This window comes from Egretta garzetta, unplaced genomic scaffold (assembly GCF_000687185.1).
Source record: "Egretta garzetta isolate BGI_Z169 unplaced genomic scaffold, ASM68718v1 scaffold14, whole genome shotgun sequence".
NCBI lineage: Eukaryota > Metazoa > Chordata > Aves > Pelecaniformes > Ardeidae > Egretta > Egretta garzetta.
Window position 1 is genome coordinate 592,552 of NW_009259588.1, and position 26,485 is coordinate 619,036.

The 26,485-nt window shown below is 39.2% G+C and overlaps 1 protein-coding gene across 1 annotated transcript in view; it reads left to right on the forward strand.

Moving 5' to 3' along the window:
• TGFBR1 (transforming growth factor beta receptor 1) overlaps positions 1 to 5,079 on the forward strand; it is a 40,446-nt gene extending 35,367 nt beyond the window's left edge. The window contains exon 10 of the mRNA XM_035893434.1: positions 670 to 5,079. Within this exon, the coding sequence (XP_035749327.1) occupies positions 670 to 795 (126 nt within the window). The 3' untranslated portion in view covers positions 796 to 5,079. The remainder of the gene's footprint in view (positions 1 to 669) is intronic.
• The last annotated feature ends 21,406 nt before the right edge of the window (positions 5,080 to 26,485 follow it).

Genomic DNA, 26,485 nt, shown 5'->3' on the forward strand with positions numbered 1-26,485 from the left:
ACAGGGGAAGGGAAATGGCTAGGAAAGAAAGGTGATGGTATGTACTGACAGGCTCTAGAGTCATTTTCTAAATGCTGCCATTCCAATCCTGCAAACTTACTTAGCAGCTCAATGTAATACAGCTTTGAGTGTAAAATCTTGGAATGTAGGGCTATTGCTTTATTTCATGTTCAGTTTTTGTTATTTGCAGTTATTTGTTGTAGTAGTGTTCACAGATTTCAAAGAAAGGCTGTTTGAAGGATAAAAAGACTCCAGAAATTTTCGGTCATTACGAGAGCTTCAATTTGAGGAAGACAGCCGATAAGCTTCTGAATTGCTATACATCGAACTAATTCCTTAACTGGAGGTACAATAAAAAAAGACTGTGTTTTTGTCTAATGTGAAAATTCAGAAAACAGTTACAGTCAAGCTACTAATTTTTCATTAAAGTATTTTTGAGTGGGCTGAAATTCTACTGAAAAATACTAGTTCTGCTCTACAGTATTTTAAAGAACTTTAGTTTTCTGTAAATAAAGTAAGAATTTAAATGTTTTACACAACACAGTCTTCCATGCAGCTGTAGTACTAGCAATAGACTTCAGAAATGCATTAAGAGGCTAAGGCAGAACAGAGATTACGTGGGCTACATTGGAACAGAGGTACATATAATTACTTGTCTTTCCTTTGCAGGCATTACGAGTAATGGCAAAAATTATGCGGGAATGCTGGTATGCCAATGGAGCTGCTAGGCTAACAGCTTTGCGCATTAAGAAAACGTTATCGCAACTTAGTCAACAGGAGGGGATAAAGATGTAATCCTGGATTTGCTACCGAAGAATACTGTAAAAATCTGTATCTGCACAAGTGGCGTGTTAAGAAGGTTAATTGTTCTACCTCATGGGGGAACAGAAGGATATTGCTGCCTTTTAGTACTTCATAGGAACGTCACCTGCTAGGATTTTTGTGGACATGCTAAACAGTTGTGTTGGGTCCTTTCTGTGCACTACAACCCTCTTTCCCAGGTCACTTAAGAAACATAATTGTAGTCTAGTTTTATTTTTATTAACCTATAATTTTTTATTTGGAAAGCTGATAGCTGGTCTTAACTTCTAGTTAACTGTGCTAAAAAAATGAGGTCACTTTTAAAATGGAACTGGTTCACTATATTGTTCTAGAGTGCATTGATGGCTCTTCAAGCAACTTTATTCCTGGCTGGTACATTGACTAGTCTGAACCACTGTCACTGTTCTTTGATTCGGATTGTGAATGTACTGTTGGAGTATACTTTGCTAGCTATTAAGGTAGTCTGTGTTTTGGACTCTCACCTTGATTTACAAATTGACCTCATTCAGTTACGGGAACATACTTTATGCAACTATGCTTTATACGTGATTACTATTTTTTTTTTCCACTTTTTCAGAACATTGCATTGCCTTCAAAATAGATTGTATTATACCAGTAAGTGCCACTTTTGAGTCTTCTAATGCAAAATGGTAGGAGCATACAAAGCCTATGGTACTTTCGGTTTCAAAAATGCAAGTTAAAAGTCAACTGTTCCTTTGCCTAGCTAAGATCTAATTCACACTCGTTTCATCAAGTGAGTACGTAATTTGTGGAATACCTTTAATTTTACCAAAATCTGACTCTTCAAACCACTGTAGGAATTTTAAGTAGTGTAAGCTAGTTAATTCACTGTCATATTTTGTAATTGTCAAGTCATGAGTCATAATTTTATATAAGTTTTTTTTTTTTATTAAGTGGTACTTCTAAAATGCTTGAAGTACCTCTCTACTGCAGAAAAACAGCAAGAGGAGTAAGATGTTAAGGGAGATTTTGCTCCATTAAATCAAATATGAAAAGCATATTTCCTGTGCAGTTCTGCAGAGTCTTAAGGCTCAAAGAACAATATTTGCCGTTAATTAAGGATTAAGTGCACCTGCAGTTAGGGAGAAGTTACTTGGGCTTTTGTACTAGAAAGTTCAAAGCTGCTTTCATGTGCATGTGTTTTGTGTGTGCCTCATGCACAGAAAGTGGTGAGCTGCAGGTCTTTGGATACAAATACTGGAGGGTTCTAGCAATCCTCTTCATAGTTACAAGAACAAAGCCTGTCTGTGTTGTCATAAGAACTCAGAAGAATATGCATGGCTTTAGTCATGATTTGCTGGAGATTTTAAGGACATCACAGGATTTTTGCAACCTTATTTAGAAATTGAATTGCTTCCTGCCCAAATACACAACTTCTGGAGGGGACTGGGGGAATTAATATGGAAAATTCTCTTCAAAAATTACCCTGGTTAGAGCAGGTTTATTAATTGCAGTTTTAGGAAGAGTTTGGTTGACCTTTTGGTTTCATTAATGCCCAGAGCACTCAGTACAATTTCAGTATGTAGATATGCCTGGTTGTTAATAAGCTACTTAACCTCCTACTCTCTAGAACGCATGCGTATCCATCCTATTATGCAACACACATGGCAACCTTAACGCTTCCTTTTCATTCTTCAGCATACAGTCCACAGAGTTTTTCACAAAGCCAGTAGCAGTGGCAGGGTGGTTGCTAACAGAAGCGTAGTTGAGGTTGTGTTCCGTGGTCTGTGATATACGGTAGTGAAGGCAGGAAGATGGATGGTTCCTAGTAAGAAGAGGCTATACAGGTGACATAAGACTTGGCCAAGATAAGCTCTTTGCAAACTCTTGCATATTTCCAAGTTCTTAGTGCTTGCTTGGAGGTAAGTTTAAATGATGTGGGAATTACAGATCTTCAGAGGTTGAACTGCAAATAATGAAATGCTTTATTCAACCACTTGTACAGATGAGTTTACTCGTACTGGAAGATGGCATCCAGGAGAAAAGGAAAAAATAAGAAGTTCTTAGAAAACAATTGGGTTTAAATGTATGTACAGCTGTCACATTTATGTTTGTTTGGCATCATCTGACCAGCCAGGCTTATGTGCTTCAGGCCTCTGTCAATCAAAGCTGGATCAAAAATTACTTCATGTAGGTATTTTAAATAAACTATGCCTTTGTGCAAATGGACAGCTGTGCACCATGGAGTTTTTCAATTATGACCATTTTAAAAAAAAACAAACAAAAACCTGAGTATAACTAACCTCCCAAGGCTATCTACTTCACATGCTTCTCTAAGATATTCGATGTGTCTAGACAAATATTTAAAGAAAACAGAACAGCATTGCTATATCTCATCTCAAAGGCTTCCTATTTAAACAATTTGTTAACTTTGTTAAATTTTGAATTTTTCATAGGCATAACTGGACCTTTGCCATAGATACAAATAGTATAGTTCATACTTAAGAATCATCAGGTTACTGGTGTGCTTCAGATCTTTGTAGTTCAGTTCTTCATAGTAATCTTGATGGTAGCATGAGAGAGCTTCCAATATAATTAATCAAATAATTTCATTAGTGGCTTTTTTAGCACTTACAAAAGCTTATCACTGTAACATTTAGTTTCCTAAAATATAAGGAGCAGTTCTGTTGCATTTAAAAGAGAATCTATGGCAGCTGAACAGCATCATGGCATGCAGATTATTCAGTCAACTACAGTGGTGTTATATCTGTTTCATCTCAAGCACTTACTAGTCTTCATTCTCCTAAATTGCTAGCAACTATTCTTACATTGTTCTAATTTTTTGCTTTGTAATAGAAACTTGCAAAAACAAAGCACAGGAAGGATGCTTGATACAGTGTGTGACGCTAGGAATGTTATTTTGGAACAACCTTATTATTCATATTGGAATGCAGAACAGGAAAATTCTGAATAGAGCTATATATATCCTCAGTTCTGACACCACAACTTCAAGCTTTGTTCTTCTTTTCCATTATATAAACTGAACACCTTTTACAAAGGCTGTGTCTGTATATATTATGTAACTTTAAATGTTACCTGTGTAAGATCATATCTTATATATATGGATACAGGTACACAAGTATTTTTTAAATTAAGATTGTAATAGCACCAGATCTGCTCTTGGAAACCCAGGGGGACCAAAATATTTTAGCATTCAAAATATTAATTTTGTATCATTTCAAGTATATACCAAAACAGTTCCTGATGAATACTAATGCAAATGTTTATTGTAAATATTACATACATTATACATTCACTTAAGTTTTGTGGAGTTAGTCAATTTGACATTGGAGTAGCGTTGAAGCCTCAGTTTGGTTTACAGACTTGTGACCAAGTGGATATGGACATGGAGAATAAGGAGCATTGGAAATGGTCTGATGCTGAAAAGCCCAAATGTTGGGTTTGGAATGCTGGAATTCTTCAGGGACATTCCAACCTTAAAAGCTGGAATTCTGGGATGTTTCTCAAGCTGACTTTCCAAGTGTGACACAATGTCACCCTTCAATGGTTCCGCTCATAATCCTAAGAAAGACTTTGTATATAGGTAAAGACATTGCGATTGACTGTATGGGAACATGAAGGTGTCAAATGAAATAAGAGGCTATTTTATTTTTTTCAGTAATGGTTCTGAGTGATTGCCATGAAATTCACTTTAGTTAGTTCCGTGTTTATATTGTGCCATTGAAATGATTGCAAGGTGTTAATCATTTTGTGTTTTGTTTTGTGTTTGTTTTTTTTTTTAAAGAAAAAAAAACCTTCACCATATCAGTTGCTTTAAACTCAAATTACCTCTTAAAAGACCAAGGTACATTTACCTCGTGTATATAGTGTTTAATATTGTTCACAACACTCTCCAGGTTTGCAGTTACATGTTTCTAGAAATATGGGTATTACTAAATTTACAACTTCAGCGGTACTAAATGTATTATCTGGTGCCCCAAAACACTTTCTTTTTCTGTATTTTATTGTATTAGCAAGTTTGCTGCTTTGTCACTGTACCACCTGCCCTTGCATAGCTGTGTGGATACTGCCTTGTAAATTTTACTTTTTTGGATGATTTGAGGATCCTGTACAGATGGGTGTCACTTTTTTAAACCTTACAAAAGTGTGCATTTCCCTTACATTTCTGAAAATATATGTTGTATTTGTAGAGTATACATTTCAATGGATTGTAAATAGGACAGTAGAAGAGTGGATGCTTATGTTAAGTGCTAACACTACAGTAGAGAGATTAAAGCAGTGAAAATAAACAACTTTTTTCAAAATGCACGAGTTGTCTTTCAGAGGAAGAAGTTGCAGCTAGGTATGGGTTTGGGTGCGATGTTACCTGGAAATATGTGGGTTTACTGTGAATTCCTTTCCTCAGAAGGAATTTCTGCTGGTATAAAAATGATAAAGGGGTTTGCCAATGCTGAGGTAATCCATCTCATGTATGCTATGCAGGTAATGATAAAGTGCGTGATCTTCCTTGTGTCCTATAGTAATGCTTGAAGGAGTACCTTGCTGGTGTCTCTGATCTCTTGGGCAGAATAACTAATGACAAAGTGTTCCTTCTTTCTGTTTATGTTTACATGGAAGTAGCAGAGCTGTTGAGTATTTCAGACTACTTAAACAGCTGACCTCGGTGCATCATGCAATAGTAAGTAAAATCAGCTTGTGTTGGACGGGGTTGTTTCTGTGCAAGACTCTGTTTTAGACTGGTGGTACCTTGCTGAAGGAAGGTGAAGATGTGGACAACAAAATATGACATCTTGCCCTTCCATTACTTCAAGTGCATGCATTAGTTTTGGCTCAGAAATGACCAAACAGAATTAGCAAAAAGCACTTCTTCCAGCAAACCCTATCCAAAATGGGAAGCCGTAAGGTGTCCAGAGAAAGCCAAAAGCTGTGTCAAAATACTGTGCTCCTGTTGAAACTCTTTCACAGGAGCTATGATTGTTTGGCTGAGAATGTGCCTCTCTCATCAGTGGCTAAAGGAAGGCCTTTCCTACCACTGCAAGCAAACAAAATTCAGTAAAATCTTGAGTCCCCCTCATACATCTCCTAGCAGAGGAAATGGCCTGGAAATAGCATAGTAATGGTGTCTACCAAGCTTAGTTTTTATTGAATAGTCTTCAGTGTTCCATGCTTTGAGGGACTGAAATCAATGAACAGCAAACAATCGCCTCAAGTAACTTGGATGTGAGGATGTTTTAAAATCATTTTAGAGGAGAGGCTGAGTTCAGGACATCTGTGTGCTAGCTTGGATTACAAGTCAGCATAAAGAGTAGCTGCCTTCCAGCTGGTTGGTCTTGATTGATGTAATTTCTTTTTGGAGTGTGAGGCTGTTGAAGTAATTTCTTTTTTTTTAATACCCATTGCACTTGAGTAATGAATGTTTGTGTAGGTGCAGCATAACTAAAGAGCATATAAACAAACCACTTCACGCAGTACCAAGTAAGTGTTGCAGTTTTCTTTTTATCAAGTTTTGTGAAATGGGTAACTGATGTACAGTAATGTATCAGGTAATTATAGTATAGCATAAAGGTGGTCCTGATAGAAAATAGATTCTTTGGAATTTTTAATTTCCTATTTAAAAGTTCTTATTCAGTGCTTTTACTAGTTTTCTTTATCAAGTCATGATGCTTTAACTGGTACTAACACTGGGTAAGCCATGGGCATGGGCTCATTTCGTAGCAGTACTCTGCAGTGTAGCTGTTGGGGAGGTCTGGGTGACCCTGTGTGTGGTGGGATGCTGCAGGAGGGCTCCTGGCAGGTGGTGGGGGCACCTGGCAGGTCTGTGTGCCTGAGGAGTTCCATCAGCCAGGAGACGCACAGAAGGCACGTTGGTTTGCTTGCACTGCTCAGAGAATGTTTTTGTCTTGGAATTTGTGTGTGTGTTCATCGTTTTGTTGGAGAAGAGTTGCTAAAATCTTACACTGCTAATTCCCTTACTGAGGTGATGGAGTGCTGTGGTTTTATGAGTCTTGTAATTCTGGCTTGGAGTGGCTTGAGTTGTTCCTAAGTTGGGAAAAAAAAAAAAAGTACAGCATTTCCTTCATTAACTTGACTAGACTGCACATAAAGCACCTAGGAGTCCCCAGGAAGCCTACAGCCTTGAGTCTTCCTGAGAGTTTCTTGAAAATGAGATCTAAATCCCTAGTCTCTGAGATGGAATGGCTCCTGAAATCATCACCTCTCTTCAAAAGAGGAAGAAAGCAAGGGTAAGCTGTGCTGATAGGGTCCTGTGTGGAATTGCAGTGTTTATTGGTATTGAAATAAGTGTATGGAGGTGAAGATTCAACATCCTTGAAATGTGTTTCTAATTAGCTGAAGTACGAAACTAGGTAAGAGCTCCCCAATTGCCAGTAGCAGAAAGCTTGTGGAAGCTGTTGAAGAATTGGACATGTAAGTTGATACTAATTTTTAGTTTTCTGTAACTGTGGGTTTTTAAACGAGGGGAGAGGGGGTTAGAAATAAGCCTTTCAGTCTGCAGAGGATGCAGCACTTAAGGGATGTGTAGGGGAGGAACAAAGGCCAGGGAAAGGGAGAGGTTTAGGTGATCTGGAGAGGAGTCAGCATGGGAGAAGGGTAAGGGGAAGAAGAGGGCAGGTCACATAAATAGTTGGCTGGTCAGTATGCTGGTCTGGCCGTGCCCCGTGCCACCCATCTTACCTTTTTAAATCCCTTTCTACGTCTTTTCCTATGTAAAGGGCTCAGTTCTGGGAGTGTGGGGGTGTACTGAGTGCAGCAGCTGGAGCCAGACCATGGGTGGGCGGTCCCATGGCTGTGGTGCGGCAGTGGGAGAGACCAGGGTGGGCAGACCCCAGTGCCAGCAGCCAGAGTGGGGACGTGGGTCACAGGGCTCTGTGTGTCCATAGTGCCAGCAGCCAGAGTGGAGCTGTGGGTCTGGGTGCCAGCAACTGGGGAGACTGGGATTCTGAGGCAGCTACTGGGTAGACTTGTGTGAGCCCAGCTGTGGGGGGGCATCCACCCTGGGCATACATACATACATGTTCCCTCTCAGCTAGACGGGGGAGGTGGATGAGGCCACTGTTTTCTGTGGGTGCCGTGTGTGGCCAGCCATGTATACATACTTGTGTTGCATACATGTCCTCCGTGCATTTGCCTACTGGGAATATATTTCCAGCCTCGCTCCTGGACAGACAGGGAATGCAGAGCTCTGGCAGCCTTGCCTCTCTTGGACTGTTGGATCTGATATGATTTCCCCTTAACGAGTAAATCTTGGAAATCTGTTACTCTTTAATCAGTGCATGAAAACTGATGGAGTGCAAAAGTAGCAACATATGATCACGTGCTTACTTGCTCCAGTGAGTCTGTGGACACTTGATGTGCCCACCGGCAGTGATGGCCCAGGTGGCATCCTGGATGCAGCTGTTGTCCTGGGGTTTCAGGTAGAGCGCTAAGCATACTGCTGCTGAAGAATCGTCCATACCATTCCAGGCAGGATGGAAAGGCTTACTTCGCATAATCTCAGGGGCAGCAGAGGATGCAGTGCTCACCTGTACTTTCTATGGAGAAGACAGAGGCAGACTTTTGACAAATGTGCAGCAGAAAGGACAAGAGGTGGCAGTCACAGACTGGGAGCTCTGACTGGGCATAAGGAAAACACTCTTCACTGGGAGGGTGCTTAAGCACAGGAATAGGTTGCTCAGAGCAATTACCAACTGTTCTTCCTTGGGGACTTTCAAAACTTGACTGAATGAGATTCTGAGCAATGTGGTTTAGTTAGGTTACTCATAGAGGGCATGGAGGATGGATGCAGAGATGTCAGGCTCTGTTGTCTACCAAAAATTGCTTAGCCACCTACCGGTGGGAGTATAGTCTCTCAGTTTCCTTGAAGAACCTGGTGAAGACATAGCAGAGGACTTTGTGCCTGTCCACATCTGAAAATTTTTGTGACTGTTGCCAGTTATCCCACATCTTAAAGATCAGTGTGGTGCCACTAGTCTGGTATAGTTCATTTAGCATATTGAGAGTTTGTGGTAGGCCAAGGGCAAAGCAGCTGCTGTGATGAGACCTAGAAAGTCAAGTGGCTTTTCTTTCTCAGACAAAAGAACATGTAGGAGAGTCAGGGTTAGTTCGTATGCGGTGTTCTCCTTGGTGGCTGCTGCAAGTATTGAACATGTTGTCCTCTCATCCTCCCTGTGTTGCCCTTTGGCTGGTGACCATGCTTGGAGTTGATAGATTATTCCCACAGCAGGTGTCACCTGTAACAAGCATTAACAGCAATAAAACTTGCATGCTTAAGACATTTCTTAAGTAGGCAATGGTGTATGCTGCAATCCTTGTGAGACAGGAGAAAGGATGATGTGGCCCTTTCTGATGGCCCACTAAGGGTCTACAGTTCACAATGCAAGTTTGTGCTGTAGCTTTTCTTTGAATGGGTTCAAACCACGTGTTTAAGGGGGTTGTTCAGTCCAAAGGGCCAGGTTAAGTATAATCTGAAGTAAAACCCTAACACGTATAGTGCAGATGTAGGGTCCTTAGTATTAGCTATTCTAATCTATCTATCTGTTCTGATTGCTCTGCGTTACCTGCTAGTGTAGACATACTCATTTTGCATTAATACTTCCAGGACTGGAGGTCACTGGTTTGAGTCTTGGCATTGGTCATCTGCCCACAAGGACTAGTATACTAAGAAAAAAAATCTACTTTATTGTGTCTTAAAGTTAAATATCTAAAAGGCAGAAGCAGTAACAGTCTTAAGAAAAGGTGAGGTAAAGGGAGAACTGGTTATAAATTCCAAGTTAACTCTGAGTTGTTATAGCTTACCTATTGCTGTGTACATCCCCACTTTAAAATTTACATGACTTATGGAAAAATGCATGAATGCATTCCCTTTCCCTTCTACACTGTGGGCCTGAGAAGCTCATGCGTATAGTCCCAGTGGGCAAATGCTTAATTAGTATGGGAACAGGGTAAGGAATTGGCCACATAAGAAGACTTTGATATCACAGTTGCTGTCTAATTCTTGCATGTTTCCAAATTCCATTAATGGCTTACTGTGGAATTGGCTCTCTGGCCTACATCTCCTTCCTGAAGGAGAAGCTTTTTGAAACTTTGTTATCTTGTTTCTTAGTAAATGAAGGCAGTTTTTGACAATATTACCAGAAGGGTCAGTGAAATTCTGTTCCTGAACCTCTCTGGACAATTCTTCATGAAAGCAAGCTACCTTTTTCTTACCTTTTTTTCCTGAAACTGCTTTGCCTATGCTTGTTTTGCAGAGGTAGAGCTTCCCACGCTAAATGTTAGAAGGCTTTATGTTTTTGTATTAGCAGACCTGAGCCCTTACAGAGAACCTCATTTCCTTCTATCAATGTCTGACAGATCCATGGACTCTTCACTGCATTGATATTGACAAAATGCTAACTTCTATTTCTTACAAAGGCTCCTTCAGCTAAGGCTCATGTGATGGCAGTGGCTTACAGCCTCTTCAGGGTTGCTGTGCATGTCATCACTGGCACCATAGGTAAGCGCTCTCCTGTTCTTAAAACACTCAGAATAATACTGAACTTGAAGGAGGAGATGGAATACTGCAAAAAAGAAAGTTTAAAAACATATCTTTTTTAACTTCTTCAGGATATGTTGTCAGTATGTACAGCATACTTACAGCCCTCTCTTTTAAAGTCCAAACCTTCTGGTTCTTTGGTGAAGAGGATTCTCCAGAAGCAGAGGTGAATGCTTTGCTCCCTTTAGTGTTGCTTCAGTCGCATGCAGGAGGCTTGAAGTACAATACTGAGAACTTGTATGGTAAAATTTACCTGAGTGCTTGCTTACAGATAATCTCTGTAACTGTACAAACAGATACCTGGAATTTTTCTTCAAAATGTGTTAAGTAACCTGCCTTGGTTCATTGTTCTGCTAATCTTTAAGTTCTAATACAAAAGAAAAATGATATAGTTTAGGCTCTTAATGATTTCTTCATAATGATGTGTTGCTGCAGCCATTTGTCTGGTTTTCTGCAGCCAGATGCATGGTTTTTTGTTTCATCTTCCAAAGATGTTGCATTCTGCAGCTAAAAATAATTTCAAATTGTTTTAAAAAGAAAGAATTTATGCTAAAGGCAGTATATTTGGTACATTTATTTTAAATTAAAACCAGGCAGATTCTTTAGACCATTTGAAACCTGGCTCAAGTTAAAGGAACTTCTTTAATATGTGGTTCAACTGATAAATGTTTAAGTACTCACATCATGTTGCTCTCATTTTTGGAAGGTGAATGGTAGCTTAGCTCTCTTTTCATCCAATGGATCTCCTCTGCTGGGAATAATTACATTGGTGGTTTTGTGTTGCATCTTGTGTGTATTTAGTGTTGTAGTATGGAGAAAGACAATTGCAGCTACCGTCTTGCTTGCTTGCTTCCCCTCTCTTTTTTTAGCTAAGGCAAAATTCTGCTTGCTACTCTGTGTGTTGAGTCACCTGTGCTCAGCTCGCTCCCTGTCTCCCCAAGGAAGAGACGGCACCAGCTGTATTTCCTGCTCCACGTGAGAAATCCACTTGGAAAGCTGGGAGGGGGGCAGTTGGTTTAGTCTAGTTCATTTGAAAAGGCAATCTTTCTCTGCGCTTTCTTGAGCAACTGTCTTGCTGTTCTTCTAGTCTGGCTCTTGGAGGCTTTCTTCATAAGCAATCTTTCATGAGAAATTTTATCCCAGTAGTAGGTCTCCCTCTCCCTGCAGTCCTACCTTTGCTGTTGATTGGTTTCGATTGGCATCAGCAGTTGCATCATAAAAGGACTTCAGCCCCTTGGCATAAAAAACACAATGCTTCTTTTTAAACTGGAATGTAATTTTTAAAAGCAAATTCTCCTAGTCCCAGCTATGTTTCTCCAGGCCTTTCCAACCCAAAGGGAAAGTCAGGTTGCACTTTCCAGCTGCCGTGACTCTAACTGCTGCTTGTCCTGCTGGACCTTCGGTTCAGAGAAGGTAATGTAGTCAGTAAATGACACTGCCTGGCATCAGTTTCAGGACCAAATGTGTCTTCATGTATGGCAGCCCTCTAAAAATATGCTCCACTGCCTTTGTGATAGTGATAAGCAGCCAAGCAACCCTGCTTCATTGCTTTGTAAATGGGAGGGCCTGTCAGGCCAGGGCACTTTCTGTCTGCTTGGACACAGGGAGATAAATTTTCACAGACTGTTTGTGATGTGAGCTCCCTTCCTTGTGCACCCCTTCACACAGAACACTTCCCAGGTGATCGCTTTTGCTTCGGCCCTGTACTGCTTGAAGTTTACGGGATTAAATGTTTGGATTGTGGGCTTGAAGTCTGTGGAATGAAGTGTCTCTGTTGGTATGGACTGTGACTCCAATCCCCTTAATGTTCAAAACCTCTCTTAAATTTTTATGTGTACAGCAGTTCAAAAGTATACAGTAAAATAGAGCAAACTTTAATGTTTCATATCTTCTGTATTAATTTTATGGTTGAAATAAGTTGCAATTGGAAGATTTCAATGAGTGACTTACAGAGGTAGACTTCTGTAATTGTTTGATATCATCCTGGGAAATATCTAAACACTAGCTATAGTTTCTTTAATAAAATTGCTTGGGAGAAAAAGGAAGGAGGGTAACAAGACAAGAGATCATTAAGTGTTATCTTGAGTGAAAAGATCATTTTCATGTCATCCCTATGTTAACTGTAAAAAGATAGAAAGCTGTTCTGGTTAGAATTCTTCAAATCTATACTTCAAAGAATACTTTGTTTACAACAGCACTTAAGAAAACCAAAAAGATGGAAAAAGAATCAAAGCAAAAGCCTGGTGATGGCACTTTGAAGTACTAGCTTGTTAGCCTCAATGTATATTAACATGAGTTTCCTTCAGTGTCCATCTGTTGGACATGATTAAGAAGGCAGCTGCACCCTGAGGTAAATATAAAACCTATGAGATACTGTAATCTTTATAGATCTAAATTAGTTTGAGTTTCTCAATTAGAGGTTGATGCTGTCTGAGTTACAGTAGTACTTACACATGGCAACTGAGCTCCTGCAGGTTCCATATGTGGTCAGAAAGCCAGGAGATTTAGAAGAAATTGAGATTTTATTTTTTTCCACATTCCTGAGGGTTTTAGTTGTATCCACGTGCCTTATCTAAGTGGTTTTGCAAAAACTAGCTGGTCTGCCCAAGGCACAGACAGGCATGTGCATGTGAAGCAGCAGGAGTGTTTAAGGAGCTTCCAAGACTAGCTCCGTCTTACTGATTCCTTTCCTGAGACATAACTGCTCAGGCAGTGGTCATGTCACTGGGGTTTTGGTGGGTTTTGGTGTGGTTTTTTTTCTCCTTTATGGTATTAAGCACTGTCAGAGGTGATTTATATAGGCCAAAGTTCAGGAAGCTGTTGTCTCTCAGAATGATCAGTTTACCATGTCTAAGCTGGAGTACAGTAACTTTATAAATTATTACAGGTGTTTTACGTATGAGTGACTGATTAGGTTATGAATCAATCCCTCAGATACAGACTTGTGTGCTTTTTCTGGCTCCCTGGCGGCCTCTTTCAAACTGTCTCCCTAGATGAATCCTGACACTCAGGAAGTAGGAGCCGCAAGTCCTAACCATGTATGTGATTGTGGGCCTGAAAGAGGTGGCCAGGCTGAAGGGACCTTGACTCATCCAGTTTTCACAAAGAAAATACTTTGAAGAATTTGTGGAAGAAATCAAAGCTAATTCTCAAGCAAAGTTGTTCATGCCAGGCCCTACTCAAACAAATGTATTGGAATATTTCCATAAACACAAGGAAAGGGTATTAAAAATCAGAGGTGATCACACAGACAAAAGGAGGTGAGATAGCTGGCCAACACTTGGTGTTGCTTAGGTGCAATTTAATATGGACTGATGGCTTTTCACCCAGGCAAGTATCTCCAATACCCTATCCAAAACAGCACTGAGACACACGCTGAGAAATGAAGTCATCTTCCTTGAGGAAGGCTTGGGAGTCACCTGACAAGCTAAAAATAATTATACAAAGAAAAGCGTAATAACAAGGAACATAATGCAGAAATGGCTGTGCAAGACCACAAACATCATCTTATGCAATAAAAATGCAAAAGACATGAAAATGATAAATTAAATCAAGGATGAAAAATCAAGGCTAAGAAAGTGAGAAAGAAACAAATCAAGCTGTACCACTAGCAGTTCTCATGCCATCTGTGCATATGAGGAGGTGCTAGACAGAATTTTGCTGATGCATCCTATTTTGAAGGCGATACTGAAGATAACACAAGTATTGCATTGTCTGTGCTGTTATTTTTGTACTTTCATACATAAAATCATCCCAGAATCAGTTTGTTTTCACGTGGACTTTGATCAACAACAACAAAAAATCCCAAAACATGGACTGTTGTAATCTAGGCAGCTAGAACACAAGATACTAAGAAAGCACAGCTCTCCAGCAGAGAAAATAGGAGTGAAACTATAACCCTTCACCAGCTTCATTGCCCTTCTCTGGACATACTCCAGCACCTCACTGTCCTTCTTGTAGCGTGGGGCTCAAAAATGAACACAGTATTCAAGGTGCAGCCCTACCAGGGCTGAGCACAGGGGCATGATCACTTCCCTACTCGTGCTGGCCACACTATTCCTGATACAAGCCAGGATGCTATTGGCCCTCCTGGGCACACTGCTGGCTCATATTCAGCCAGCTGTCAACCAGCACCCTCAGGTGCCCCAAGCCTGTAGCGTTGCATGGGGTTGTTGTGACCCACGTGCAGGACCTGGCACTTGACCTTGTTGAACCTCTGTAGAGCCTCCCTACCCTCAAGCAGATCAACACTCCTGCTCAACTTGGTGTCATCTGCAAGCTTACTGTGGGTGCACTTGATCCCCTCTTCCAGGTCATGGATAAAGATATAAAACAGAACTGGCCCCAGTACTGAGCCCTGGGGAACACCACTTGTGACCAGCCACCACCTGGATTTAACTCCATTCACCACAACTCTCTGGGCTTGGCCATCCAGACAGTTTTTTACCCAGTGAAGCATGTGCCCCTCCAAGCTATGAGCAGCCCGTTTCTCCAGGAGAATACTGTGCGAAATGGTGTCAAAGGCTTTACTGAAACGCAGGTAGACAACATGAACAGCCTTTCACAGAAGGAGATCAGGTTAGAAAGCAGGATCTGCCTTTCATAAACCAATTGTGACTGGGCCTGGTCACCTGGTTGTCCTGAATGTGCTGCGTGATGACACTCAAGCTGATCTGCTCCATAATCTTCCCTGGCACCAAAGCCCAACTGACAGGCCTGTAGTTGCTTGGATCTTTCTTCTGGCCCTTCTTGTAGATGGGTGTCACATTTGCTACCCTCCAGTCAACTGGGACCTCCCTAGCTAGCCAGGACTGCTGCTGCACGTGGAGTCATGTCAGGCTGCAAAGACGGATACTGCAAAGTTACACTTGGATCTCTTGGGAAGGGGAAGGTTTTCTGCCAGAAGCTCTACAACTATTAGTGTTTTCCCTAGGTTTACAGCACAGTACTCTCCCATCACATTCCAAGAGTCCAGGAATGATGATGCATTGAGAAATGGAAGTTTGTTTTTCAGAAACCATTTTAATTACAGTTGTCTAGGTTCAGTTGCAGGTGTACCTGATACTTCTTGCATATTTCTGCTCTTGTCTTCAAAGTCACCATTTTGTAAACAGTGTGGACATTCAGGGTATTTTAACATATTCATGTTTGTTACTGAAGCTAACTCAGGTATTTCACTGTGACAGGAGAGTGTCTGGATTGTCCTTCCATTTTCAAACATTCATTTTCCACTATTTCATACAGTTTGAGCTCACTTAGAGAATTTAAGTACCTAAACTATACATCTAGAGTAGGTTCAGTTGCCTAAGGCTTCAATTGCCGTATCCATAATAACATTTACTTAAGCAGGCTGATACAATGCAAAAGCAAGAGGAGACGTGCATTTTGCTGCAGTGACAGCTGGCATGCCCCAAAGTGTCTAAAATTACATTAACAGTTATGTTTGGACTAAAACCTGTCCTGAAAGTGGGTTGATGTAAACTTGTGTGTGTATGAGATTATATTCATGGAAATCTGAAGACTGTAAAGATAGCAGTAGGCCTTTTTGTAATTGCAATAGAAGTTTATCAGTTTTGGTTTTAATTATTTTGTTTGCTTCATAGGCATCTATCTTTTTTTTTTTTTTCTATTTGAGCAAATGCCTAAAATGAGCCCAATGTTGTCATTATTCTGTGTTCTTGGTTGATAATATCAATTCCTGTTCATTATAAGAAATCTACCTATAGCGCTGATCTTTTCCAATCTGATTCTCTGTATATTATGTACCTTTGACTGTGTGCTGCTCTATGGGTTTACTCCTGAAATTGAAGTAAAAATAGTAGGCTGTGGAATATAATTTTTTTTTAAACAAAGATTAACTTGGGGGTCTCTTTCAGCTTCATTTTAATAATAATTTTAAAATATTCTCAGCTTTGAAGAGCAGTCTTGAACAGATGTGACTGATTGGAATCAAAGCAGCAGGAAGCAGCTTTGGTTTTGTTCTGTTTTCCTTTAAGAGAAAAGGAAATGCACTTCCATGGATGAACTGAACAGAATGATCTTTTGAATTAAGTCTTCTGTCCAAAACAGTAGGTCTTTCCTATGGGAAGAGAAAAGCTACAGATCAAAAAATTACTTTCATCTTACTCATAGTTAGACTTAGGCTGTTATTTTAAGTTGCTCTTGTGCAGGGAATAGCTGCCAATGTGAATATTTTATATATTCAGTATAAGAAGGGCATCAGACTATTAGAGCATGTTCAGAGGACGGCAACCAAGATGGTGAAAGGTCTTGAGGGCAAGACTGGCAAGGAGCAGCTGAGGTCACTTGGTTTGTGCTGCTTGGAGAAGAGAAGGCTGAGAGGTGACCCCACCGCAGTCTACACCTTCGTCAAGGGGGCAGCAAGGAGGAAGGTGCTGATGTCCTCTCTCTAGTAACCGGCGATAGGACACGTGGAAATGTAATGAATCGGTGTCGGGGAAGTTCAGATTGGACATTAGGAAAAAGCTGTTCACTGAGAGGGTGGTTGCCCACAGAACAGGCTCCCCAGGGAAGTGGTCACAGCACCGAGCCCGTCAGAGTTCAAGGAGTGTCCGGACAACACTCAGTCAAATGGTTTAGTTTTTGGTAGTCCTGCAAGGAGCAGGGAGATGATCCCTTTCAACTCAACATATTCTATGATTCTACTTGTGGCACCGTTTTAGAAGCATGAGCACAAAAAGAGAGCAGCACAAAAAGACCCTCTGTGCTCTGGTAGCACACAAATATCTATAGTGTTTTAGTTCAGTTTTCATTTTGTAGTGCTAGTGAGGACTAAGTTTTTAGTAGAATATGTGAGATAAAACCCATTTGTAATTTAATCAGCCTGTCCAAACTCTGCTGGTATAAAGGTAGATATTTTTGCTTATAGAAGCTTGATACGCTTTTTTTCCACAGCTGAAGCTGTTAATTCCATGCTGTTTGAATCCATTTCTGAGGTGAGTTCATGTGGTTGTCAGAATTGCTGCTTATTTTGCTTTGGTGGTCCTGAATGGGGACACATATGTTTTCCAGAAAAGAAGTTTTATTGTTCTGGAATATGGAGAAATGACATGCAGGACTGTACCCTCAAGAAGTCAGGTTGTTGCATGTTGTTATGGAAAACTCGTAATTGGAAGATCAGTGAAAAGCCATTACTTCCAAGATATGAGTGTTTTAATTCCTATTATTCTGGTTAATGTATTTAATAAACAGATTAGTAAATGTGAAACTACTTTTCATATGCTTGTTGTGTAATTACAAATCTGTCTGAATATGGCAAGCATTTTGACATGGTTACTACATCATTTATTTTTTTTTTATGCTGTTGAAGTTTTTTGGTATTTGGATTCTAGTTTTGTTGCAACTGACTGTGCTATTTAGATCAAAATGGGACACTCCTTTGCCAACAAACCTTATCTACAAAGACACAGGACATTCTGTGCAGGGGATCACAAGCATTCAGTTTTTGTATTTTTCTTAGTCTCAGTCTAGTTCTTCATTTCACTATACAGGCTTGAAGTTTGGCATTTCACACACTCAGTTTTGTATGTGCCTTATTTACGGATATATTAAAAAAAAAGTTGATACAGAAGGAGGCCTAATACAACTGACCAAGAAATTGGGTTGTGCCTAAAAACCTTTCTTTCCCTTTTCCTTTCTTTTCCTGTTTTTTTTTTTTTTTTTTTATCTTCACTGCAATACCTGGAATTTTCTTTTCTGTGTGCTTAGTAAAAAATTGGAACAATTTACATTTTCTTTGACTGCCATGTTCAGACAACTGGTTTTTGTTGCCTCTGTTCTGTTTTTTTGTTTCCTTAGTTTCAAAGGCATGAGCTTGACAGTCACGTAGGCAGATTGATTTGGTACCTGGAAGGAACAAGATAGGCTGCTGTGTAATGATGTCTGCCTCTGTTTTATGGGACTACTTCATGTTACAGTGCAATTAATCAGAGACAACTAATTTCTCTGCAATAAGCTCTAAAGCTTCTACAAACTCTAATACCTCTATGGATCTGGCAGAAAATTTGAGTTAGGTGAAGTAAAAGCAGGTATGCAAACTGGTCAAATACTTTCTTTTTTTCAGTATCTGATGCAATGCAATCCAGTACTGATACTTTTCTATTTGTCATAAGCCCTATCGTAGTGGTGCATGTTCTGTCACTTTTGGCTATCACAACCTGTCACAAAATCGGTCAAACTCAAATGCATCAGTTATAGGTGCACATTGGTGCTGAACGTGTCAAACAAAGTGTTTATTTTCTAAATATTGCATTTAATACTCATTGCAAAATTTAGCTGATTTGGAAGATAAGATTTTCTTAATACTGATGGGGGAGAAGGGGGCAATTTTAAGTGATGCCAGTCAAGAATTCTGAAACTTTTTATAAAAGCTACCCTTTATTTCAATTATTAGTTTGTTTTAACTGAAAAAAAAAATCTCCCCCATGTTTAGGAATTTCTGGATTATTTTTGCACCTCAGGAAGTGGCTCAGCACTGCTATTTTTAATGCAAAATGCTAGTAGATGTAGGTAGGTCAAGAGCTAATCGTGCCTTACAGCAAAAATGTAAAAGCACTAAATAAGAATGCTTTCTCAAAACTTATATTATACTTGTGAAGCACTCACATCTGAATTTAAAAACTTTACAAGTCTTGTTACATAAGATTGTTCTACCTTTAAATAATTTGGTATATATTTTCTTCATTGGAAGAAAGGTTGGATTTGATAGTTACTCACCTGTTTTCAGTGATCTGCCTATGTATGGTACCAAAACAACTGTGCTATTTCACATTTAAAGACAATTAATTGCTAAAGTTAGTATTTGCTGGAACTTCAATTAATTATTGTTCTGCTGCGATGGAATGAAAGATTTGGGGAAAGACCAGCACTGCTGGCGGAGGGAGAATGAGAAAGAACAGTTGTAAAAAATTCCCTACTGAGGTTCAAAGACACAAGATAGCAATAAATCTTTTAACTGAGGGTGGAAGTCTGCTGTCTTTCGTCTTTCCCAAAACTGAAGATTTTTGCTTCAGGCATCAGAGAGACATAATTTCTTCAGAACTGAACAGCAGTGAATTTGTTTACAAAAACCTATTGCTGTGTTGTAGCTTAGGTGGTCTACTATCCAGAAGACTCACTGCACCACTTCAAAATCCTGAGACTATCTTGCATCTTTAATCATTATAAATGTTAAAAAGCTGCAGAGAAAAACAACCAAAATCCTTAATACACATCTACTTAAACTGTGCACAGTTCTGAAAAGAAATACGTATCATTATTGAAAGATTTGAATTTTTTTTTTTTTTTTTTTTTTTTTTTAAGAAAAGGCCATGATGGAGAAGTCTGGAAGGCTCAGTGGTGAGAAGAGAATGTTACCATGAGAATCTTTTCACCAAGGGATAAAAAAAACCACGGTTTACAGAAGCTGACATTTGTAGTACCATCCTACTTCAACATCACTGTAAACTGGTATCATCATTTCCAAGTAAAAAGGAGTAATTTTTCATATATTTATCTCTTAATGAGAAAATCTTAGTAATGTCCTTTTAGGATTCTTTTGGCAGAGGGAAAAGGAGTTATGTTGTACTTAATTTTTGTTCAAGTCTATAATTACTTGAAATTTCTTATAGAGAAAACAATTTTTGAAGTATCTGAATTATATGGCTTTGAAACATTTTTTCTTACAAGCCTGTAATTTTGCAGATAGTTATCTCTCTGGTTTTGTTTGTTTTTTCTTAGAGAGGCTAGAAAAGAACATGATCTGTATGAAACAGTTTTAATTTCCTTTTTTTGAACTAAAGCAACAAACATTCAGGCTCCCTTATATGTTATGGGACTGGAGAAAAGTGTCCATTATGAATCTGTCTGAAATTATAATTTTCATAGTTTATTCATTCACTTAAATCCTAATCAAAAACTATTTTACTTAATAAGTTGGTGAAACAGAAAAGTAGTCTTTGGAATAAGACCTAGGAGGAATTAATCTCTTTTAATAGAATACAGTTCTTACTGATCAGTGAGTTTATAATCATTGGCACAAAACAAGGATTGTGTTTTCATTTTTTTTTATCTTTAAAAAACCCAAAACCAAAACACTGGAATTAATTACTAGCTTTACTCATAGACTTACCGATCCACTCCTGCCATATCAAATTATTTTCAAATGCAAGCATAGTAACACAAGTTAATGAGAAGAACTTCCTTTTTGTTTTAGGGTTCATTGCATCAGACATGACATTAAGAAATTCCAGTAGGAATTCAGCATTGCTACCACAAAAATGAGTCACTACCTGCAGTGGTGTACAGTTGATAATTTATGGTTGTTTAAATTTTATACTTTTTGTTACAAGTGTGCTTGTATATCTACTTATTAAAATGTTTGCTGTTGCTGTCTTACTTTCTGACTCACATTAAAAAGTAAAAATACCTTCATTAAGAATTGTGCATTGGTGATCTCGGTAAGGAATTTTCATTGTTTGAAACATAATCTCTTTTGTAACAAATTCTGGATTAAAAATAACCTGTTCTCCTTGTAGTTAGATCTGCCTTGTGTTTGAATGAGGAAAATGTAGCATTTATTGGTCAACTCATGTTGTATACAAAACATTCTACGATACTTACTCTCAGGAATAATATATCAATCTGATCTTAGAAGTCCTACTCTATTAATCCTAATACCTCGCAATTGATAACACATGGTTTGTGATTTATTCACTTGTACACAGAAAATGCTAAACAGTATAGAAAGACTGTGACAAAATACATTATGTCTGTTTGGTTGCATGGTACTTCACAAAAGAATGTTACATCTTTTAATTACAATTGCTGATAGTTGAGGCGATTGATTATAAAATCAGTGATCCAGAAGCAAGGCAGAAACCTAGCAAGGATAACTTTTCAGTAAATTATAAATATTATTAGAAAGTATTCTTAATCTAAACTACCTTTATTCATAAAAATTTTTTGAAACCTTCCTGATTTTTGCCACTTAACATTTAAGATTAAATAATAAAATAACTACTGCACATCTATTCGTAAGTGTGCAAAACCCATTCTCCTATATCTTTTGGGATCTAGGTCATTTTATTTAGCTATGTATTTTCTGCACTGTGCTTTCTCAGACCTATGTTATGCGTTCTGAAGAAAATAGTTCTAAAATATATTTAACTCAAAGCACAGATTTTGCCAAGATTTCATCTTGTCAGTCATACCCTCAAGCATTTGCAGTAACAATAGAGAAAGGGAGGTATATGTAACTAATTTTCTTGGAATTAATTCTGGAGGGTTATTTCTCACTTCTTTCATAGCATCTATAATTCCTTTGGTTTTCATTACTAGAATAGACTGGTTTTATTAGCTTTTTTTCAAAATATTTTAGCTCACAGAGTAGTAGTGTTAAGAGGTTGCTGCAGGGGGTTGGCTGCAAATACAGCACTGCAGCATATGGAGTGCCTTGCGCTAAGGCAAAAGACAATCATGGGAACTTTCACTGATTGTTGAATGATCTTTTTACAAAATTGAAGTTGACTTGATAAGATCTAGCAATTAATTTCACAAGAACAAACAGAACTTCTCCTGCACCTATATAACAAGTGAAGTAAAAAAACCCCTCATTTTCCATCTATCGCCTTTGAAGCGTTTGAGGCCGTAACCCCTATGATTTGTAATCCCAGTTTGTTTCTACTGTATCTTAAAATATAGGGATGTGCCACACAGAAAATGGGTGGAGCAGATATGCGACAAGGAGTTTGAACTTCATGCTAGAAAGATGAAATCCAGGAGGATTTGAATGTGGGAGATGAGTCTTGACATTTAGAAAATGTTCTCAAATGCAGAGTGTTTCCTAGAGATGAAACAGTTTTGTTTGTTGCTGTCTTTTGTGGCAATTAGCTCTTATTCTGAGGTTGAAAATGTAACTTTTGTTTTTTAATCCCTTGAAAGGCTGAAAAATTTCAACAGCTTCCTTTGTTAGGATTCTTTTCCAGAACATGCTTACAAAGGTCCAGCCAGAACAAGGGTGCTTTAAGCTGCTTCAGGTTTGTTTACGAGCACCTTCAGATCTGCCCTTTATAGGCAAAAGCCCTTTACAGTAGTCTCTGCCCCACTAGTGAAGGCCCTGTTCATTTCTGAGACATAGCCTGAAGATCTGTGTGAAGAATCAGGAAAAATAGGCCTAGAAAAAGTTCCTGAAATAATCAAACCTTTCATGCTCCTCCAAAGAGAGATAAACCATATCCATGTGCTTGGCAAATATTGTTTAGACTATTTCTCAAAGACTTACCAAACCTGTCCACCACTTCCCTAGGACTCATTTCATTACTTCACTAACCTTATCTTTAGAAAGGTGTTGTTTTTTTTTTTTATGTCCAACCTGAATTTTCCTTGCTTCTGTTGTTGTGAAGGGAAATAAGGTGCGTTTGCCACAACTTGTTTGTGACAAAATACATGTTGACTCTTTCTTGCTGTCATTGATGGTACTCAAACATAATGTTGGATTATTAACTCCAGGTTTCTCGTCCCAAACAGTCAAAACAAAATTGACTGGTGTATAATTTCTTATCTCTCTCCTTTGTCCTTCTTCAAAAGAATCACTGTCTACTATTCCAACCTTTTGGTACGTTCCCAATCCTTCATGAGCTGTCAAAATAACACTAAGTCCCAACTTTGCTTCAGCTGTTTCTTTGAACTCCTGCAATGAGCAAATGGCCTTGAACTAATTTGAAGGCAATAGGCAATATTCTGTCTGTTTTCACTTGTTCTTACTAAGGGATTTAGTCAGCTAGCTAGCATCTTCCAGTAAGTTCAGGATTTAATGAGCGTAGATGAAATAAGCTGCCACTTCTCTTAGAGCATTTCTGCTTTGCTATAGCACTTCAGCCATTCCACAGACCTGACTTGGTATTAAATAGGTAATACTGATTTATTAAATGTGATAACGCTAACTTAAAATCTATATGAATTGAACTTTCATTTGAAATTTTTTTACCTTAATTTTAGCCCTTGTGGTAATGCATTCCTGGACAAAGAACTGATCAGATGTTGGAAAAAATCCTAGACTTGGCACAAAACGGTACATAGCACCAGAACTTCTTGATGACTCGATTTTGGTTGGTGGCTTTGATGCCCGTAAGCAAATTGACATGTGAGTATTTGTTCTTGCTCTATGGGCAAGAAGAGCATTCAGTAATGGTAAATCCACAAAAAAGAAAAGAAAAATTAAAATTTTAGTTTTTCTAAACCTGTAAGTAGAATTAGGGATTCCTTGTCAATGAGTTAGTGCTTTAGTGACTAATTAGAAATATCAGAATGGCACTAATACAAAATTTGTTCGGTAGCAACAATAAAACTGGAAAAAAATAACAAATGTTAACTTAGCCAGCCAGAAAATCAATATGCCAGAATGCTCTTTTCCCTTTACCTGCATTGCATTTGGAAGTATGCCCTCAATGCTTTCAAGAAAGAATGAGTTTGCTGTTTGTTGCATACCACCTTTTTGCGAGCAAGATAGAGTCTTGAGGCATTTTGTAGAAACTGTACCTTCAAAATTGCATGCTGTTGTTTAAGATGGTGTGTTTTGCTCATATGTAAGGTATTCAGCAGCTGCAGCAAGTGGAGCTGGGCCACAGGTGACAGGGCCCGTGTGCCTGTGCTGCAGCAGCGGGAGCAATGGAGGGTGCCATGATCACCAGTGAAGGTCAGGCTGGGTTTGCTGGTTTGCTGGCAAGTAGGTCAAGCAGCCTGAAAGCCAGGTATGTGCATGCCTTTCTGCAGACAGGACTCCTGGAGGAGCCAGCTGCCACAGGCAACCCTAGCAGGTCCAGGCCAGCTGCTGGAGAGACCATAAGGTATGAGGTTGACTGGGAGACCAGTTGGTATGTCTGTGCAGGAGGCAACTGGGGAGAAAGAGAATGCAGGGCCAGCTACTGGAGTGTCTAAGCCCAGTTACGGGAGGGATCCAGAGCACATGTGCCTGTGTGCTGGTGTGTGTATGGGGTGGGAGGTCCTCTACCAGCAGGTGAAGTGGGGCTGCAGGCCATGGGAGCTTGCACGCCAGGGCGCCAGCGCCTGGGCAGGCGTGAGGATGCAGGGGCAGCTGCTGGATAGACTGCCTGGGCCCAGCTGCTGGAGGGATCGGCACTGTAGGTTTTCCACTAACAGACCTCCATCCTAATCAGCGGGAAAGGGGAGCAGGATGAGGCCATCGATGCTGTTTGTGTGTGTGCCGAGTGCTGCTGCTTGTCATGTTCTGTGTGCCCTGGCCCCTGCCCACTGGGAAAGAGGTGCTCGGCCTGGCAACTGCTGGGACCCGGGGGCATGGAGCTGCAGCAGCTTCGCTGCTATTGGGCTGCCGTGTTCAGCAGATCCCCAACATGTTGTTCTCGTGAGATTTTTTTTTTAATGTTTTTCTCAGCTTTCAGCAAAATAACCATATTAGCATTTTGCAGACTTCCTTCTGTTATCAGTGCAATAGTTATGATGTTAATTTATTTTCAATTGTTGGCTTAGCATTTTGTTGTTCTTACTATTGCTGGATAGGTGTAGTCATAGTTGTTGAATAAATAAGTAAATAAACCTTAATTTAAAAATAGCTTTTTCTTTAGGAATTGCAGAAGAATTTAAAGCACCATTTTATGATTATGTTCCACTGTTTTTATAGTATCTTCAAAGCCAGGATGTACAGAACAGCAAAAAGAACACCAGATGACTTTCAGACCCTATACGTATTTTAAAGATAAAATTTTGGTTCTCTCTGTGAAAATACACTTGCACCCCTCAAGGTGCATGAGGTGTAATAAAATGCAGCTTGGTAAAGTACGTTGACAGTTCCTGCTTCCCCAGCTTTCATCTCACTATTGTATCTTTCTTATTTGCTATTTACTAAGTTAAAACAATTAGTAAGTGTATGTAAGGTATAGGTATTCATGAAGGGCATCACTTATATAATTTAATTTGTTACATCACTAAAGTATTACTTGATTTACCTATTGGGCACTAGTAAGAACATTTCTAAACCAAGCTACTTCTTAATTTTCTCCTTTTAAGACACTATGTGTAGGACTTTTCATTTTTGAAAGGTTATTTATTCTCAGGCTTTCCCTGAGAAGAGTGCAGGCACCCAGAAAGGTGAGGGGCTTACAGCTTTTGTTTTGGATGTCAATACCCACATCATGCCTCTGTTCCACTGGAGGAGCTGCGATTTGAAGGATGGCAATCCACCAGGACAGCTGAGGATTTAAGAAGCAGCAGGTACCGAAGGAACCCAGGAAGCTGAAGATTGAAGTGTATACAATGTTTACATGCCTCCAAGCAGTCAATATATTTTTTCCAATTTCAATTTTAGTTTTATGTATCTTCAGTCTTGATTATGTCACTAAATTTTACTTGGATCTTGCTGTGGCTTGTGTACATATATAAAAAATTTGGATATCAGTTATGAGAGAGATCAGGTGCTTAGTGATTTTTAAGGTCTGGTTTAGTTTCACTACCCAGGAAAAGTAAATATGAGTATTCTAAAGGGAAAAGGTGGGTTGTTTTTTTTTCAGTCTTAGTTATAAAACCAGTAAGAATTTAGCTGTGAATTTTTGCATATACGAGGGGGAGCTTTAGAATTATTCTTTAGGATCTGAATTCTGATCTGTTGTATATTATTTCAAAATTAACAGGTTATTTTGCTGTAGTGTATATTATTTAAAGCTGCCTAACAGAGGAAGTTTCACTTGATCCTTGTCTCCCTGCATAGTGATAATGAGGAGAGGACTACTGCATATGGAGGGACCCGGTGACCCTCCTCAGAGCGTGGCTGCACTGGGCTGTGTGTGGCCCTTGGCAAGGGGCCTGTGGGCAGCACTTGCTCTTGCTAGACCCACTGCCTTGTCCCAGTGCACTCCTCCTCCTTCTCATCAAAAACTGTGACTCCCTCTCTCTGTTCTTAGATATGTGTGGCTTCTCCTTTCCTAGCAAAGACATAAGAGTTCTCTAATATTAAACTTCCTTCACTGTTAAACTTAATATGTAAAATTTTGCATATATATTTACAAAAAGTTACAGAAGTTAGAATAAATAAAGCACCTTTTGACATTTTTATTAAGGTATTTTGAGAAGTATTCAGGATTAATAGCAAAGTTCTACCCT